Here is a 17,625-nt window from a genome sequence, read left to right on the forward strand (position 1 = left end):
TTCCTGACCTGCATACAGGTTTCTCAAGAGGCAGGTCAGGTGGTCTGGTATTCCCATCTCTTTCAGAATTTTCCACAGTTTACTGTGATCCACGCAGTCAAAGGCTTTGGCATAGTCAATGAAGCAGAAATAGATGGTTTTCTGGAACTCTCTTGCTTTCTCCATGATCCAGCGGATGTTGGCAATTTGATCTCTGCTGCCTCTGCCTTTTCTAAAACCTGCTTGAACATCTGGGAGTTCACGGTTCACATATTGCTGAAGCCTGGCTTGGAGAATTTTGAGCATGACTTTACTAGCGTGTGAGATGAGTGCAATTGTGCGGTAGTTTGAGCATTCTTTGGCATTGCCTTTCTTTGGGATTGGAATGAAGACTGACCTTTTCCAGTCCTGTGGCCACTGCTGAATTTTCCAAATTTGCTGGCATATTGAGTGCAGCACTTTCACAGCATCATCTTTCAAGATTTAAAAGAGCTCCACTGGAATTCCATCACCACCACTAGCTTTGTTCATAGTGATGCTCTCTAAGGCCCACTTGACTTCACATTCCAAGATGTCTGGCTCTAGGTCAGTGATCACGTTATCATGACTATCTTGGTCGTGAAGATATTTTTGGACAGTTCTTCTGTGTATTCTTGCCACCTCGTCTTAATATCTTCTGCTTCTGTTAGGTCCATACCATTTCTGTCCTTTATTGAGCCCATCTTTGCATGAAATGTTCCCTTGGAATCTCTAATTTTCTTGAAGAGATCTCTTGTTTTTCCTATTCTGTTGTTTTCCTCTATTTCTTTGCATTGATCACTGAGGAAGGCTTTCTTATCTCTCCTTGCTATTCTTTGGAACTCTGCATTCAGATGCTTATATCTTTCCTTTTCTCCTTTGCTTTTTGCTTCTCTTCTTTTCACAGCTATTTGTAAGGCCTCCTCAGACAGCCATTTTGCTTTTTTGCATTTCTTTTCCATGGGAATGGTCTTGGTCCCTGTCTCCTTTACAATGCCACGAACCTCTGTCCAGAGTTCATCAAGCACTCTATCTATCAGATCTAGTCTCCTAAATCTATTTCTCACTTCCACTGTATAATCATAAGGGATTTGATTTAGGTCATATCTGAATGGTCTAGTGGTTTTCCCTACTTTCTTCAATTTCAGTCTGAATTTGGCAATAAGGAGTTCATGATCTGAGCCACAGTCAGCTCCTGGTCTTGTTTTTGCTAACTGTATACAGCTTCTCCATCTTTGGCTGCAAAGAATATAATCAATCTGATTTCGGTGTTGACCATCTGGTGATGTCCATGTGTAGAGTCTTCTCTTGTGTTGTTGGAAGAGGGTGTTTGCTATGACCAGTGTGTTCTCTTGAAAAAACTGTATTAGCCTTTACCCTGCTTCATTCCGTGCTCCAAGACCAAATTTGCCTGTTACTCCAGGTGTTTCTTGACTTCCTACTTTTGCATTCCAGTCCCCTATAATGAAAAGCAAAACCAATATCCAGTTGTGGATGTGACCAATGATAGAAGCAAGGTCTGGTGCTGTAAAGAGCAATATTGCGTAGGAACTTGGAATGTTAGGTCCATGAATCAAGGCAAATTGGAAGTGGTCAAACAGGTGATGGCAAGAGTGAACATAGACATTCTATTAATCAGTGAATTAAAATGGACTGGAATGGGTGAATTTAACTCAGATGCCCATTATATCTACTGCTGTGGGCAGGAATCCTTTAGAAAAAATGGAGTAGCCATCATGGTCAACAAAAGAGTCCAAAATGCAGTACTTGGATGCAATCTTAAAAATGACAGAATGATTTCTGTTCGTTTCCAAGGCAAACCATTCAATATTACAGTAATCCAGGCCTATGCCCCAACCAGTAACGCTGAAGAAGCCGAAGTTGTATAAATTAAAAAAAAAAAAAAATCCCCTGGTCACCTGGGAAAACCCTTTCAATAAATTGTTAAGAAAAAAAGCAGGACTTATAACTGTACAATCAGTATAATTCCAGTATTGCTGGATATATGTAATATGCAGAATAAATGATTTGAATTACATATACTAATATGTTAACTGATCATTATTAGGGTGTGGAATTGCATGTGTTTATGCAATTAAAAATTTATTTTAATTGAAGGATAATTACTTTACAATATTGTGATGGTTTTTGCCATACTTTTCTTTTATCTGTATTTTCTAAAATGTCTACAATGAACATGTATTATCTTTATAATATGATATAAATAAGAAATATAAAAGAATAGTCTAAAAGTATTTGAAAAGCATCACTCAATTTTATAGACATACTCAACCATTGACTTCTTTTTTAAATATATTTGTAATGATTCCCATTTATTTTTATAAAATTAAAGGATTTTACCACCTTAAGCCAATGTTTTTGCAGATATGAGAAAGACTTGGGTTATCTGAAGAGCCTCCAAGCATTCTTGAAAATGTATCAACTGGGAAAGAAAACTGCTTATGTGATATTTAAAGCTCATCCCTTGCCCTCCCCCATTTGATAACATGAAAATTTTTAACTGGCATAAAACTTTAACCAAAAAATTATGGGTGCATTTCATCCAAATTAAAAGCATATTCAACAGGTGTCAAAGAGAGCTAGAAGTTCAGTGCAACATTGGCACTTAAAAAGGATGTTGTAAAAATAGCTTTCTTTGTTTAAACTGTGGTTATTTACTTGCTGGCTTTACCATTTGAATATACTATCATGGACAAATTTATTGTCTATTATTGAATATTCACTCTTTTACACTGGTTTTGGAGTAATTCTCTGTTATGTGAAGCCAATGAAGGATGATACACATGTCAGCTAGGTAATTATCCAAATTTCCATTTGAACACTCCATGTTCTCCTTTCTGTGCCTCAAAATACCTTATTATTCTCTTCATTTTTTAGTCTTTTTATCAGAACTTTATCTTGGGGAGGAAAAATTTATCTGTAGAAAAATAAACATTGAAAGAAAGAAATGTTTCTATTAGCTGGAAATCATTTATTGCCTCTATAAAAGTTTAAATAAAAACTCTACAAAAAGTTCACATTACTGTCTGATATGATTTTAACACGATAGTATGTTTCAGAGGTAGTGTCAGTAAAGTGGGACACAAGATACTAAAAGAAGTTAGCAAGTTAATACAAAATAAAATTTCAATGTCAAACAATATACACTCAGTACACTTTAATGGAGCAATCATAATATGTTTCCATGAAAATATCACTTTATTCTCTTTTATCCCCCAGCAAATATGTTCTTAATAAAGGTTTTTTGGGGGCAATGGTATGTTGACTGTAGGCTCACAAGTTAGTAGCCTCCTCCATTTTAACACCACACAGCATAGCTTGGTGAAGAGCATGATACAGTGCTGTCTGCCAAGGATAATGCCAGCTTCAAAGATAAACCTTTTAATCATAATTTAGACATAATGGTAATAAGAATGCCTTTAAAAAGCTAATCTATCAGAATTTGGCATTTTTTGGATGGGAATGAAAATCTAATATTTGTAAAAAAAAAAAAAAGGCAATATTCCTTGTATACTATCACTGCAATATGGAGGAAGGAAGGAGTTTTCAGAATTCTTCTTAAATATGATCATAAGCTATCAGGCCAAGATGAAGAAACTATTCCTTGGAAATGGGCTGATTACATCGTCTTCCTTAAAAAGGTGCAACAAAGTCAATCTTGGAGCCTAGAATTACTTTAAATATACCACTTATGTTTTCTCATGCAAACTTACATACTGCTGACTGTGAAAGTGCCTTAAAATAGATATTACCATCTGGAGAAATTACCTGTTGGACATCTTTTGAGGTCTTTGTAATATACAGAGCACAGGATGTAACTGGAATGTGGCCTTTTCTTCGTCAACAATAACATTTCTATCACAAGATTTCAATGGTAGTACAAAAGTCCTGCTGTTGATAACTGATCTTACAACAAAATATCCCTAATTTCCATGAAAAGGTCAATTTTCTTGTAATGTTTTACTTGCATGTACTACTTTTCTTATTCTCCAGGGTAACTGCAGTTCTCATTTTTTTGGAACTAATTTTAGCTTTGTTGAAATGAGAAAGGTTATTTTAGGTTCTTTAAAAAAAACACACTTTGAAAAGTGCTCTTAGCAACACATTTCCTGTTTAGAAACTGTTTGGCTAGCCTAAGCCAGGGTTTCCCTGGTGGTTCACTGGTAAAAAACCAACCTTCTAATGCAGGAGACATGGATTTGAAAAGATCTTCTGGGTCAGAAAGATCCACTGGAGAAAGAAATGGCAACCCACTCCAGTATTATGGTCTGGGAAATCCCATGGACAGAGGAGCCTGGTGGGCTATAGTTCATGGGGTTGCAAAAGAGTTGGACACAAATTACCAACTAAATAACAACAATCCTAATCCAACAGCAGACATCAAAGGGTAGAGAATAAAAAAAAAATAAAGTTGTTTTCTTTTTTTTTCATCTTTGGCCTCTGCCTTTGTGAGAGATAGCATGGCTTCAGATAGGTTGTTCTTCATTATGGTTTCAAAGCCCTAGAGAAAGAAACACTAGTTGTTTTCTCCTCCCAGTCATGAAGATGTTCACAAAATATTCCATAAACTGATATTTTTCTGCTCTGAGTTGTCTCAAAACATTCCAATCTATACGTGTGAAGATACATTTCTTCATAATAGATTTTAATATTTAACATTGGAATGTTTTTTAAAATCTATGGTATATAATTTCATCCTACCAATGTTGTTTATCTGGATACAATCTAATTCCTTTGATTTCTGATACAGAAAATGCTGAAGCACAAATGTCAATACAAAAGGATTCCTAAGTGTACTGTTATGATTTATGCAGTTTCTTTTTTAGTGTAACTTTAAACAGGGACAAAGGGAATCATCTATGCTTCCTTTCAAAGTTGTAGACTAGGATTCCTTCCAGGAATCATACCTAGCAAAAATCTTTAATCTCTTAAAATTTCAACTTCCATAATTTTTATTTATATTCCTTAAAAAGTGAAAATAAACAATTTATTATATAGACATAAATGGAAATATTGGGTTTTATATCAGCTTTAGAATGATTAAGATCAAATAAACGAGAAAAAATAAAACTAAAAAAAAAAAAAAAATGAAGTTTACGGCTTGCTGAGGAGTAGAAATCCAATGTACCTATTGTAGGAGTTCAATGAATTTTTTGTTTTTTTGATTTATTGACTAGTTGCTGAGGTGTGACAAGTTTAATCCATAGAGTTGAAAGATGTATGAGAGAATCAGCTGTTTTTACTTTGTAGCAAGAATTAAATAATAAGGGGTTTAAATTGAAGCAGGAAAAATCAGTCTAAAGATAACCTCAACAACTAGTAAAAAGTCTTAAGAGAGACTTGAAGGCCTTGAATTTGTTCACGTTACCTTAAGAAATGGTTTCTAAGTTTGCTGTATATAGAAGGGATTTTTTATCTCATGGACTTCCCTGGTGGCTCAGATAGTAAAGCGTCTGCCTACAATGCGGGAGACCCAGGTTCAATCCCTGGGTTTGGAAGATCTCCTGAAAAGGGGGAGTTCAGTGTGACTGATAAACTTAAACTTAGTATCCCAGGTTCTGTTACTCAGCCCTCTTTTCTCTGAATGGAATTTGACTTGTCAACAAGGTGTACTAAACATTGTTTAAAAAGAACTATATGACTCTCAGCTAAAAGGGAGCATACCTAACAACTGAAATATTTCTCCTAACAAAGATCCATAATAGTAGAATGGTAGCAATACTAAATCAAACGAATAGCTGACAAAGTGAAAGATTATCAATGAATCTTAATTATTTGTGTGTGGGGGAGGGTCATTTCAAGGTCAAAGACATCCATGACTGCCTTTCTGTATTAATAAGTTGGCATCTGTGAATTCCAAGATCAAAATTGGCTTTACTTAAAAATTACAAAAATATCTGACATAGAAACTTGATGGCCAGAAGCACCATCTAGTTACTTCATTAATCTTTTAAGTATAGATGGCAATTTAACCATATGATACAGTTCCACACTGCCAACTCACAAATATGTGATAGTGTGTGCACAGGAAGAAACTGGCATTTTCCCTTCTATGGGTCTTGGTAATGCCTTCTGGTACCCTGGAAGGGAAGGTTTGCAAAAAATTGTGTGGTGCCATCTGGTACCTACTAATAGAACAACTGGATAGCATGCCCGTTTTAGGGGTGTACTCATAGAATAGTATTCAGGAAATTCAGAGAACTGTGATTTACAACAAAAGTGGTATAATTCTTTTGGGTATTATCCTTGGCTGATAACTCTGTACAAGCCTCATATGGAAATGAGGTAAATTTGGTGGCAAAGCTCAGTAACTAGATTAAAATAAAGGAAAACTCAGTGGCTTACCTTGACTTCTTGTTTCATAAAATCTAAGAACTGAAAAAATATTATGATGATGGTGATGAACTTATAATACTTGTGCAACATTTCATCTAACTTAGTTATACAACTTTAGCAGTATAACGTGAATCTTATCAATATTTGTCATTTGCAACAATAAAGAGTTCCTATTAAGATGAAACTTTTACAACATTTTGTTTCTATAAGCTTAACAATTTATTTGACTTCATGTTGGTTAAATTATTTTCCCATAATGCTCTTCCTCCTCCCCCCAAATATTTGGGTTAAAAACGGAAGAATATCAATATTTTGCAATTATATACTAGTAATCACTTCAATTTTCAATCATTAACTTAAGTCAAATTCTCACAGAAGTTTATAAATGAACCCCAAGATTTATCTAGGTTAGAATATTTTTAATGTTTTGTTTTCAATTTTCAGTCTACTTTCCCGAGTAAAAGTGTATGTGGATGACAGGAAAAGGAGAGAGGAAGAAAGATGTAATGGTTACAAAAACAAGACTAGTCAAGCTTCAGTTACTTGAGAAACTATGTTGAAATATCTTTTTCTGTCTCTGGTCAAAGCTATTACGAAAACTAAGATTCATCTGTAAAACAAACAAACAAAAAAAGACCTTTCAGAAATTAGGCATTATGCATTTCATAACTAAACTGCTCAAAATTATATGCATTTTCCTCCAGAGTTCCATCAGTTTGGGGAAAAAAAAACTCTCAAACAATGCTTTTAAATTTTACATACTTTTTTTTTGTACCATCTGTACCATTTTGCACCACAGCCATTATATCTCGTTCATCCTTCACAGAATACATTGCTTCAACAATATATTTTTCCAACTGAAGAATTTCGGGGCAGCACAATGCAACTATCTTGAAATGCATACCTGTTGTTTAGCCAAAAGGCTGTGTCATATATCCCTCCCCCACCCCAATCACAAACTGTCTGAGGCATTCTTCTCTGATAAAGAAGACACACTGAATGAGGTATCATCAGGCTCCGGCGAGGCATGATTGAAATCCAGCTCTTCTAATTCAGGAGGTAAATCTGACAGCAATGCCTGAGTCAGAAAAATCAATTGTTTTGAATTAGTATTTGGACATATTTTTCCAACTTTATAGTTGTTGTCCTTTCACATTGATTTATTCTTACATATTTAATGAAAGGAGCATTTCTCTCTCAGAACCTTATACAACATCTTTTCTAAGAGAAAAACTCTTCATATACTATTAAGGAAGTAATAAAATACTAGATCTTGAGAGTGTGGATTATGTAGAGTGCAACCTACAAACAGAGAATAAGGAGAGAAATGAGCAACTACTCAACCAAATGCTCTGAAGTGTCTGAAATAAGTGATTTTCATACTAGTTTTGAGTGTTCAGTGATCACTGCTAAAGGATTTTAAAATTGTATTCCTTATTAAAATACCCCTGCACGATTATGCTGTCCGTCACATTAAAATAAAGTTCACAAAACAATTTTGTACTTCAGTGGGAGAAATAATTAAGCAATTAGGGGAAACGTTCAGCTATTCTATTTTAGACAAAATTTTAGCATTTTAAAAGTCCAAGTGATTTTTTTTTTTTTTCCTTAGGCTGTGGTCATATCTAAAGATGGCCAAACGTTCACAAAGGCTCTGTTGAACCAGTGAATTTGACTGTGTAATGATGTTTCTAGAGGACTGCTCATCTCTCTTCTGGAGTAATTAGGATAAGGCAAGAGCCATGAACTAAGTTTTGCCATGGTGTAATTGTTCCATCTGGAGTTGCCGAACATGCATTCATACTAGAGAAATAAATAATTAATCAAGTTTTATCTGGCTAGTAGTGCTGATGCCCATTTGACCATCAGAAATGGAAAACTAAATTAATGATTTGCTGCCCCCAATACTAAAAATAATGAAACATATCTCGACAATTTTTAGACAACATTAGTTGTAGTGTTAGCTTTGGGTACAATAGTAAAAAGAAGATCAAGTGCAGGTTGGCCTCTACCCAAATAATGAACAGAAAGACAGGGCATATTAGAGAACACATGAAATCCACTGTTGAAATAAGACAGTACTCTCCTATTCTCTTTATTAAAAGAAGTGACAGTTATAAATCCTATAGTTTTGTTTGTTTTAGAGCAAAAAGGAAAGATTAGAACTTTCTGTCAGGCTGCAAAAGGAAAGGCTAACTCCTGTCTGTACAAAAATTTATTTATTTTCTGCTATTAAATGGTTCATGAACTTCTTGGTGAAACCGAGAGTACTGTTTACAAAGCAGTCACCCAAAGGTACTACATGCTTTCTAATGCTTCTAGGTTGCAGTAATAGGGCACAGAACCATTTTCTTCTAGGTCAATTGTTTACCACTAACCCAGTGACTTCACTTTCACTTTTCACTTTCCACTTTCACACATTGGAGAAGGAAATGGCAACCCACTCCAGTGTTCTTGCCTGGAGAATCCCAGGGAAGGGGGAGCCTGGTGGGCTTCCATCTATGGGGTCACACAGAGTCGGACACGACTGAAGTGACTTAGCAGCAGCAGCAGCAGCAACCCAGTATAGTATAACAAAGCCTTTGCTGACAATGGTTGATCATAGTTTATGAGAAATACATCACTGGATTTGTTTTACTTTGCAAGTGCAAAGAATCAATATTAAAGAAGGCAAAGTGTTCCAATGAACAAAGCTTAGCGTACTGGATAGTCATGTAGGTGAGCAGACTTAACGATATTTAAATTCGATGGGGAGACCTTCAAATCAGAGAAGCACTACTATGTATTGCTTTGTCATTGCATTTAATGTAGTTGCCTGACTAAAATCAGTACAGTATGAAATAGGAAAACTTTAATATCTGAGGCAGAACGAAGCACTACTAATGCATGCTGCTGCTGCTGCTAAGTCACTTCAGTCGTGTCTGACTCTGTGCGACCCCATAGACGGCAGGCCACCAGGCTCCCCCATCCCTGGGATTCTCCAGGCAAGAACACTGGAGTGGGTTGCCATTTCCTTCTCCAATGTGTGAAAGTGAAAAGTGAAAGTGAAGTCGCTCAGTTATGTCTGACTTGTAGCGACCCCATTGACTGCAGCCTACCAGGCTCCTCCGTCCATGGGATTTTCTAGGCAAGAGTACTGGAGTGGCTTGCCATTGCCTTCTCCAATAATGCATGAGGTCCGTTTAAAAATATTCCTTTTCAATATCTTTCTGGATTGCAACACTGGCACCCTGAACAAATCTTCAGATTTTGTCAGTTGTTAGAACTGTCTTTTTCATATACTCAAATGAACACAATAAACTTGCTTCACTCCAGGTTCTCTACCAGTCAGAGTGTGACCTACTGCCATTCTTCCCAAGAGATTATAGCATTTCCAAATAGAATAGAATCACATAGTGAATTATCAAGGAAAGAAAGATCATAACTAATAACTTAGTACAATGCTTAAAACATTATTTTATTTTAAAATGCCTATTGGTTTGGATAATCTAATATTCAGTCAGACATTATCATATATTTTCAAATCCTGAATTGCTTCATGGGGGCAAAATATTCTGTGGACCACTCATCTCACTCAACTTACCCAAATCAAGATTAATAGAAAAACAGGATTTTGAAATGAGAAACCAATGACACAATAATTCTCTTTTATTAGGCAGAATAAAAATCAAGTCCTTCCAGAAATAAACCTTTAAGCATTTCATAGAGTAAAGATAAGTAATTTAAGAGATGACTTGGGTAACTTTTGTGTTGGTATCTTCTATATTTTTAGACGATATTTGGATTTCCATTATATTCAATCTCAACTAAAAAAATCAGTATTTTCTACTTGGATGCTGATTATATAGGCTATGATTTTCAGTACAATTTTTGTATAACTATCTCTTCCCTGCCCCCCCACCCCCCGCCAATGTTTTGTCCATATCTAAGTTCATCAGCCTTTTATCAGAGGAAAAGTAGAAGAAAAGGGCAAAAGTAAAATGCACAGTAGGTACTTCTCTCATTTTCTTAGTGGTTTTGGGGGAAGGATAAAGCCAGGTTCAGTTCAGTTCAGTTCAGTTAGAAAATAAAATGCAGCTTGTGTGCTATTCCTAGATATCAAAAGTCATAGACGATTGCAAATAAGCTGACCACATAACTCTGAAATACAAACCATGCATGACTTTTGGAACTAGGACCACACTCCAAATTACTCCCATATTGAACGTATTTCTACTTTTCCTTTTTTTAATATTAATGTAAATAAAAATTACGGTTCTTTGGGGACCATGTTCAAGACTATCATCTTATTCACTTAAAATCTGTATTTTAGGTTCCTAAAAAACAAAGGAGATCAATCCTGGATGTTCATTGGAAGGACTGATGCTAAAGCTGAAACTGCAATACTTTGGCCACCTCATGCGACGAGTTGACTCACTGGAAAAGACTCTGATGCTGGGAAAGGTTGGGGGCGGGAGGAGAAGGGGACGACGGAGAATGAGATGGCTGGATGACATCACCGACTCTGTGGACATGAGTTTGAGTGAACTCCGGGAGTTGGTGATGGACAGGGAGGCCTGGCGTGCTGTGATTCATGGGGTCGCGGAGAGTCGGACACGACTGAGCGACTGAACTGAACTGAACTGAAAAAACAAATACATTTTAAATATACCATGGAATATGCTTAGCTCACATAATAAACCAAAATGCTTAAATAAAACTGGCAAAAATGACTGGTAACTACCATCTTGGGATGTCTGTGTGTGTACAGCATGGGGGGAGCACAATTCATGAAACTGGACACATAATGTACATTCTGGATTAAGCCTCATGAGTAAATTATACCTTAAATTTTGTGGTTCAGTACTTTGATGAAATATATAAAGACTTTTTCGTTATTAAAAGCAGGATAATTGTGGGATGCTAAGACTAATCTTTTTCCTTGGAGATGACTGGAATAGGCTACATATCTCTTGCTTGGATACAAGGAATAAATGCTTGTACTCTAGCTGAATAGAAACCACGGAGACTGCTTCCTAATCAAAGCTTACCTGTGTAATATACTACTTATATTGAATTTCTCTGATAATCAGGAATCAACATGGTAGTGCAGAACTCAGAGGCATATTTGGTATCATTTAGTATTAAATATAGCATATTTAGTATTAAATATAACATTTAACATGTCTATATTCTTTTTTTTTTTTTTTTTTTTAGGCTACCCTGGTGGCTCAGATGGTAAAGAATCTGCCTGCAACGCAGAAGACCCGGGTTTGATCCCCGGGTTGGGAAAATCTCCTGGAGTAGGAAATGGCACCCCATTCCAATATTCTTGCCCTGGAAATCCCAAGGAGAGAGGAGTCTGGCAAGCTATAGTTCACGGGGTTGCAAAGAGTCAGACACGAATGAGTGACACTAACATATTCTTTTTTAGCGAGATTAATACATTATTACACAAATTTTAACAGAAAAAGTAAGGCAGAAAATGTAATTTGGGAAGAATTTGGAAAAAAAAAATCTACAGTGACAAACAGAAGACATTTTATTTTATCTTTGGGGTAGTGGAATCAAACACTATAGTTAAATTGGGAAAAGTAAATCCTGCACTGTGGTTACAAAGATTTCACAAAGCAATTTCAATTTTTTTAGTGATGTGCAACATATCATGAAATAGAAGGTATTCAAACACCTGTGAACTTTAGTAGGGGCTGGAAGGTAACTGAAATCCAGAAGAAAGGCAAATGCCTCACTTCTTTCATTCATAGGAGGTCCCAAAATATGTGCCTCTCCAGTTAGTGTAACCCCATTTTTACAACTGTTTTTAGAATTTCTTTAAAATTAATTAAATAAAATAATATGTACAAGATACAGAATAGAGTCAATAATTATATTTTTAAAATTTAAAATGTTTTTCCTACTTAATACTGGCCTGGAATTAACAAAGTATGTTAATCATTTTGATTTTCCACTAAAGCAGCACACAAAATCTGAGTATTTATTCCCAAGAAAGCTATACTAACAAGTCAGGAGGTAACAAATCCTTCCTTGATGACAAGCAGGAATGAGGTATAAAAATGAAAAGAATATGAAGAACCCAAGTGAGACTTGCTACTTTTCAACATTATATGTTATAATTTACTATTCTTTTCTGTCGCTTACCTGTTGTTGTTCCTTATTGTCAGCTTTTATAGCTAGTATCAAGCTTCTTACAAATGTCTGAAGTTTAAAATTTTTTTGCTTCTGTATCTCTAACTCATTTTCAATGAATCTGACTTCTTCATTCTGAAGGAGAAAGCATGAAATAATAAATTACTCTGTACAAACCTAGGACTACACATGTTTGATGCACAATAAAACTTTTAAAAAGCAATCAAATTAAAGGGATAATAAAAAAATAAAATTTTAGCATAAAGGATTCTAAAGCACAGAAGTAAATTCTCCTATTACTCAAAGGCTGCCTTTTAAGCAAATCACCAACAGAAAATAATCTGCAAGTTCCAAAATCCAATTAAATAAATTCTGGTAGGACAAAAATCAAGAAACAGTTCCCTTCTTGGGAAGATTCACCCTACAGTAAACCTAATTAATATTCAGATTATGATTAAGAATAGACAGAGCCCAATTTACTCCAAGTAAAGAGCAATAACAGATGCAGTAATGCTGAACGTATAATTCACAACGTCAAACACTGAGAACAAAAAAGAGTATTATTTTGTAACAAAGAGGGTCTGAAAACTTTCATAAGACTATCAAATAGTTTGCTGAGTCCCCCACCCTTATGTAAGAGTCTGTTATTCAGAAAATATCTCCAAATTTACAGTGATTTGAAACTTGGTCTCTCTCCACTATTTTTCCTAGTTGTGTAAGAAAAGAACAATAAACTAGGTTTGCGAGGATTTTAGTGCCAGATCTACTGATAATTGTGCAAACTTGGACAGGACAATTAACCTGTGATTGTATATACTCATCATTAAAAGGTATATAATATTAGTAATCTTTGGAAATTCTAGCTTGAGGGTTATAAGGGTCAAATAAGATAATGGCCATGAAATTGCTCTATATAGATTTACTATTTAAGCTACAGAAGTTAAGAAAGTGTGATATTGGTGAAAGTGTGGACATATAGATCAATGGACATAATAGAGAGTTCAGAAATATATATTATATATTGCATTATATATGTATATATATGTACACACACATACACATTTGGTTGACTTTTGATGAAGATGCTGAGGTAATTCAATGCACAAAGAATAATCTTGCAACATTTCAAAAAATAGTGGTTGAAAACTTATAAATCCATCAGTTCAGTTCAGTTCAGTTCAGTTCAGTCGCTCAGTCGTGTCCGACTCTCCGCTAACCCATATCCCCTTTGAAAAAGATTATCAAACCTTAACTCACATAATATACAAAATTTAATGAGAAATGGATCACAGACCTAAATGTAAAACCCCAAACTACAAAACTTGTAGAGGAAAACTGCGGAAAAACTCTCTATATCCTTGGGTTAGGCAAAAATTTTTCAATAAGACACAAAAAACATGAAACTTAAAGAATTCATTAAAAAAAGAGAAATCCCACATCACTGCTTTTCAAAAGACACTGTTAAGAAAATGAAAATACAAGCTATATATTAGGAGTAAAAATTTGTAAATCACATATACAATAAAGGACTTGCATTAAGGATGCATAAAGAGCTCTTATAGCACAAATATAGGACCACCAATAGAATAAAAAGCAGGTGAAATATTTGAACATACAATTTATCAAAGAAGATATGAGAGCGACCAATACACACTTGAAAAATACTTGATATTGTTTGTCATAAAGGAAATGCAAATTAAAACCACAAAGAGATGCTACCACCAACATACTGTTGTTGTTGATGTTCAGTCACTCAGTCTTGTCTGACTAATTGTGATCTCATGGACTGCAGCATGCCAGGCTTCCTTGCCCTTCATCATCTCCTGGAGTTTGCTCAAAATCATATCCTTTGAGTCAGGGATGCTATCCAACTATCTCATCCTCTGACATCCCCTTTTCCTCCTGCCTTCAATCTTTCCCAGCATCATGATCTCCCAGCATCAGACCAAAGTACCGGAGCTTCAGCTTCAGTATCAAGTCCTTCCAATGAATATTCAGGATTGATTTCCTTTAGGATTGACTGGTTTGATATCCTTGCTCTCCAAGGGACTCTCAAGAGTCTTCTCCAGCATCACAGTTCAAAAGCATGGATTCTTTGGCATTCTTCTTTATGGTACAACTCTCACATCCATCCATGACTACTGAAAAAACTATAGCTTTGATTAAATGGACCTTCATTAGCAAAGTGATGCCTCTGCTTTTTAATACCCTGTGTGGGATTGTTATAGCTTTTCTTCTAAGGAGCAAGCATCTTTTATTTTCACAGCTTTAGTCACCATCTTAAGTGATTTTCGAGCCCAAGAAAATAAAGTCTGTCACTGTTTCCCTTGTTTCCCCATCTATTTACCATGAAGTGATGGCACCAGGTGCCATAATTTTAGTTTTTTGAATGTTGAGTTTTAAGCCAACTTTTTCACTCTCCTCTTTCACTTTCATCAAGAGACTCTTTAGTTCCTCTTTGCTTTCTGCCATTAGGGTGGTGCCATCTGCACATGTGAGGGTATTACTATTTCTCCTGACAATCTTGACTTCAGTTGAACTTCATCCAGCCCTGTATTTTGCATGATATAGTCTGCATATAAATTAAATAAACAGAGTGGTAATTGCATCCTTGACATACTCCTTTCCTAATTTTGAACCAGTCCATTGTTCCATGTTCTGTTATATAAACTATTGCTTCCATACCTGCATACAGGTTTCTCAGGAGGCAGATAAAGTGGTCTGGTATTCCCACCAACATACTATAACAGATTATGATAAAGATACTGACAATAGCAAGTGCTGATGAAAAGAATGTGGAGCAATTAAAAGTCTCATATTTTGTTGGTGGGAGTGTAAAGCCATACAGCCGCTTTGGGAAATGTCTTGCAGTTTCTAATAAAATTAAACATAGTCTTTCTTACCATTTAACTCAGAAATTGTACTCTTAAGTATTTATGCAAGGGACATGGAAATGCATGTCTACAAAGAGACATACATGAATATTCATAGCAGCATTATTCATAATAGCCCCAAACTAGATGTAACACAAACGCTCATAACCAGATGAATAACAAATTGTGGTCATGCTTACACAATTGTGTCCAATGTCAAAACTAAATGGATGAAAAGGTGAATTTTATTATATGTAAATTATTATATAAAAAACATTATTAAAAAAGTATTAGACAGCTCTCTTGCCAAAAGCTTGAAAATAAGCTACGAGCATCCTCTGCAACTGGAGAACCTGTCTCAAAAAGAATAGCAGGAACTTTACCATCATTTGCTCAAAAAGCTGCATGAAATATATTCAGTTCAGTTCAGTTCAGTCCCTCAGTCGTGTCCGACTCTTTGTGACCCCATGAATCACAGCATGCCATACCTCCATGTCCAACACAAACTCCCGGAGTGCACTCAAACTCATGTCCATCAAGTCGGTGATACCATCCAGCCATCTCATTCTCTGTCGTCCACTTCTCCTCTTGTCCCCAGCACCTCCCAGCATCAGAGTCTTTTCCAGTGAGTCAACTCGTCACATGAGGTGGCCAAAGCGTTGGAGTTTCAGCTTTAGCATCAGTCCTTCCAATGAACACCCAGGACTGATCTCCCCTAGAATGGACTGGTTGGATGTCCTTGCAGTCCAAGGGACTCTCAAGAGTCTTCTCCAGCACCACAGTTCAAAAGCATCAATTCTTCAGTGATCAGCTTTCTTCACAGTCCAACTCTCACATCCATACATGACCATGGGAAAAACCATAGCCTTGACTAGACGGACCTTGGTGGGCAAAGTAATGACTCTGCTTTGTAATATGCTATCTAGGTTGGTCATAACTTTCCTTCCAAAGAGTAAGCGTCTTTTAATTTCATGGCTGCAATCAGCATCCACAGTGATTTTGGAGCCCAAAAAAATAAAGTCTGACACTGTTTCCACTGAAGTGATGGGACCAGATGCCATGATCTTCATTTTCTGAATGTTGAGCTTCAAGCCAACCTTTTCACTCGCCTCTTTCACTTTCATCAAGAGGCCTTTGAGTTACTCTTCACTTTCTGCCGTAAGGGTGGTGTCATCTGCATATCTGAGGTTATTGATATTTCCCCCGGCAATCCCGATTCCAGCTTGTGCTTTTTCCAGCCCAGGGTTCCTTATGATGTACTCTGCATAGAAGTTAAATAAGCAGGGTGACAATATACAACCTTGACGTACTCCTTTTCCTATTTGGAACCAGTCTGTTATTCCATGTCCAGTTCTAACTGTTGCTTCCTGACCTGCATACAGGTTTCTCAACAGGCAGGTCAGGTGGTCTGGGATTTCCATCTCTTTCAGAATGTTCCACAGTTTATTATGATCCACACAGTCAAAAGCTTTGGCATAGTCAATGAAGCAGAAATAGATGTTTTTCTGGAACTGTCTTGCTTTCTCCATGATCAGCGGATGTTGACAATTTTTTCTCTGGTGCCTCTACCTATTCTAAAACCTGCTTGAACATCTGGAATTTTATAGTTCACTTATTGTTGAAGCCTGGCTTGGAGAATTTTGAGCATGACTAATTAGTTAATTCCATGGGCATTCCTTTTATAATTGAGAGGATACAGTTGTATTAACCACATTCAATCTATTTACATGTTTACTGCATCAGTTATATCAACTCAATTTAGAACTTATTTGCCCTAATAAAATGTCTTCCTTTTCAGATCATTTAATATCAAGTGAATGATCTGCAAATGATTCAAGCTAAATTCTTTATTTAAAGGCATTCTAATCTAAGTTATAAGTAAACATTATAATAAATTTCACTTGTTCCTGCCATAATATATTTGAAAATTTCTAAACATTTTATTTTCTTAGTACTTATTTTCAGAACAATAGTATTGGTTAGTAAAGTACTTGTCAGAAAATTTTTTGAATACAGAAGATATCTATCTTCATTATCACAGTGTCTCCTTTAAAGGCACAAGTCTATCTGAGCTACACTCACTGTTAATTAGAAACACTTCACAAACTATTCACATTTGCAAAAGTCAGGAAGCATTTTTTATTATGCAGACCTCTAATTTCTCCTGCAACTATTCCTCTTCTTTAGTATTTATGCAATGTCTTAAAACATAAATAGCTTTAACATAATCTAATATTACAAACATTTTATTCTTGGAGCTGAGATTTGCAAG

The 17,625-nt window shown here is 35.8% G+C and overlaps 1 protein-coding gene across 1 annotated transcript in view; it reads right to left on the reverse strand.

Moving 5' to 3' along the window:
* Positions 1 to 6,514: 6,514 nt before the first annotated feature.
* The window catches only part of HDX (highly divergent homeobox), a 237,002-nt gene continuing 225,891 nt past the window's right edge, over positions 6,515 to 17,625 (reverse strand). The window contains exons 9-10 of the mRNA XM_055438372.2: positions 12,493 to 12,615; positions 6,515 to 7,432 (exon numbers count right to left, since the gene is read on the reverse strand). Of these exons, the coding sequence (XP_055294347.1) occupies positions 7,307 to 7,432; positions 12,493 to 12,615 (249 nt within the window). The 3' untranslated portion in view covers positions 6,515 to 7,306. The remainder of the gene's footprint in view (positions 7,433 to 12,492; positions 12,616 to 17,625) is intronic.

Source organism: Moschus berezovskii, chromosome X, assembly GCF_049115385.1.
Source record: "Moschus berezovskii isolate FMDL1 chromosome X, NW_MosBer_1.0, whole genome shotgun sequence".
NCBI lineage: Eukaryota > Metazoa > Chordata > Mammalia > Artiodactyla > Moschidae > Moschus > Moschus berezovskii.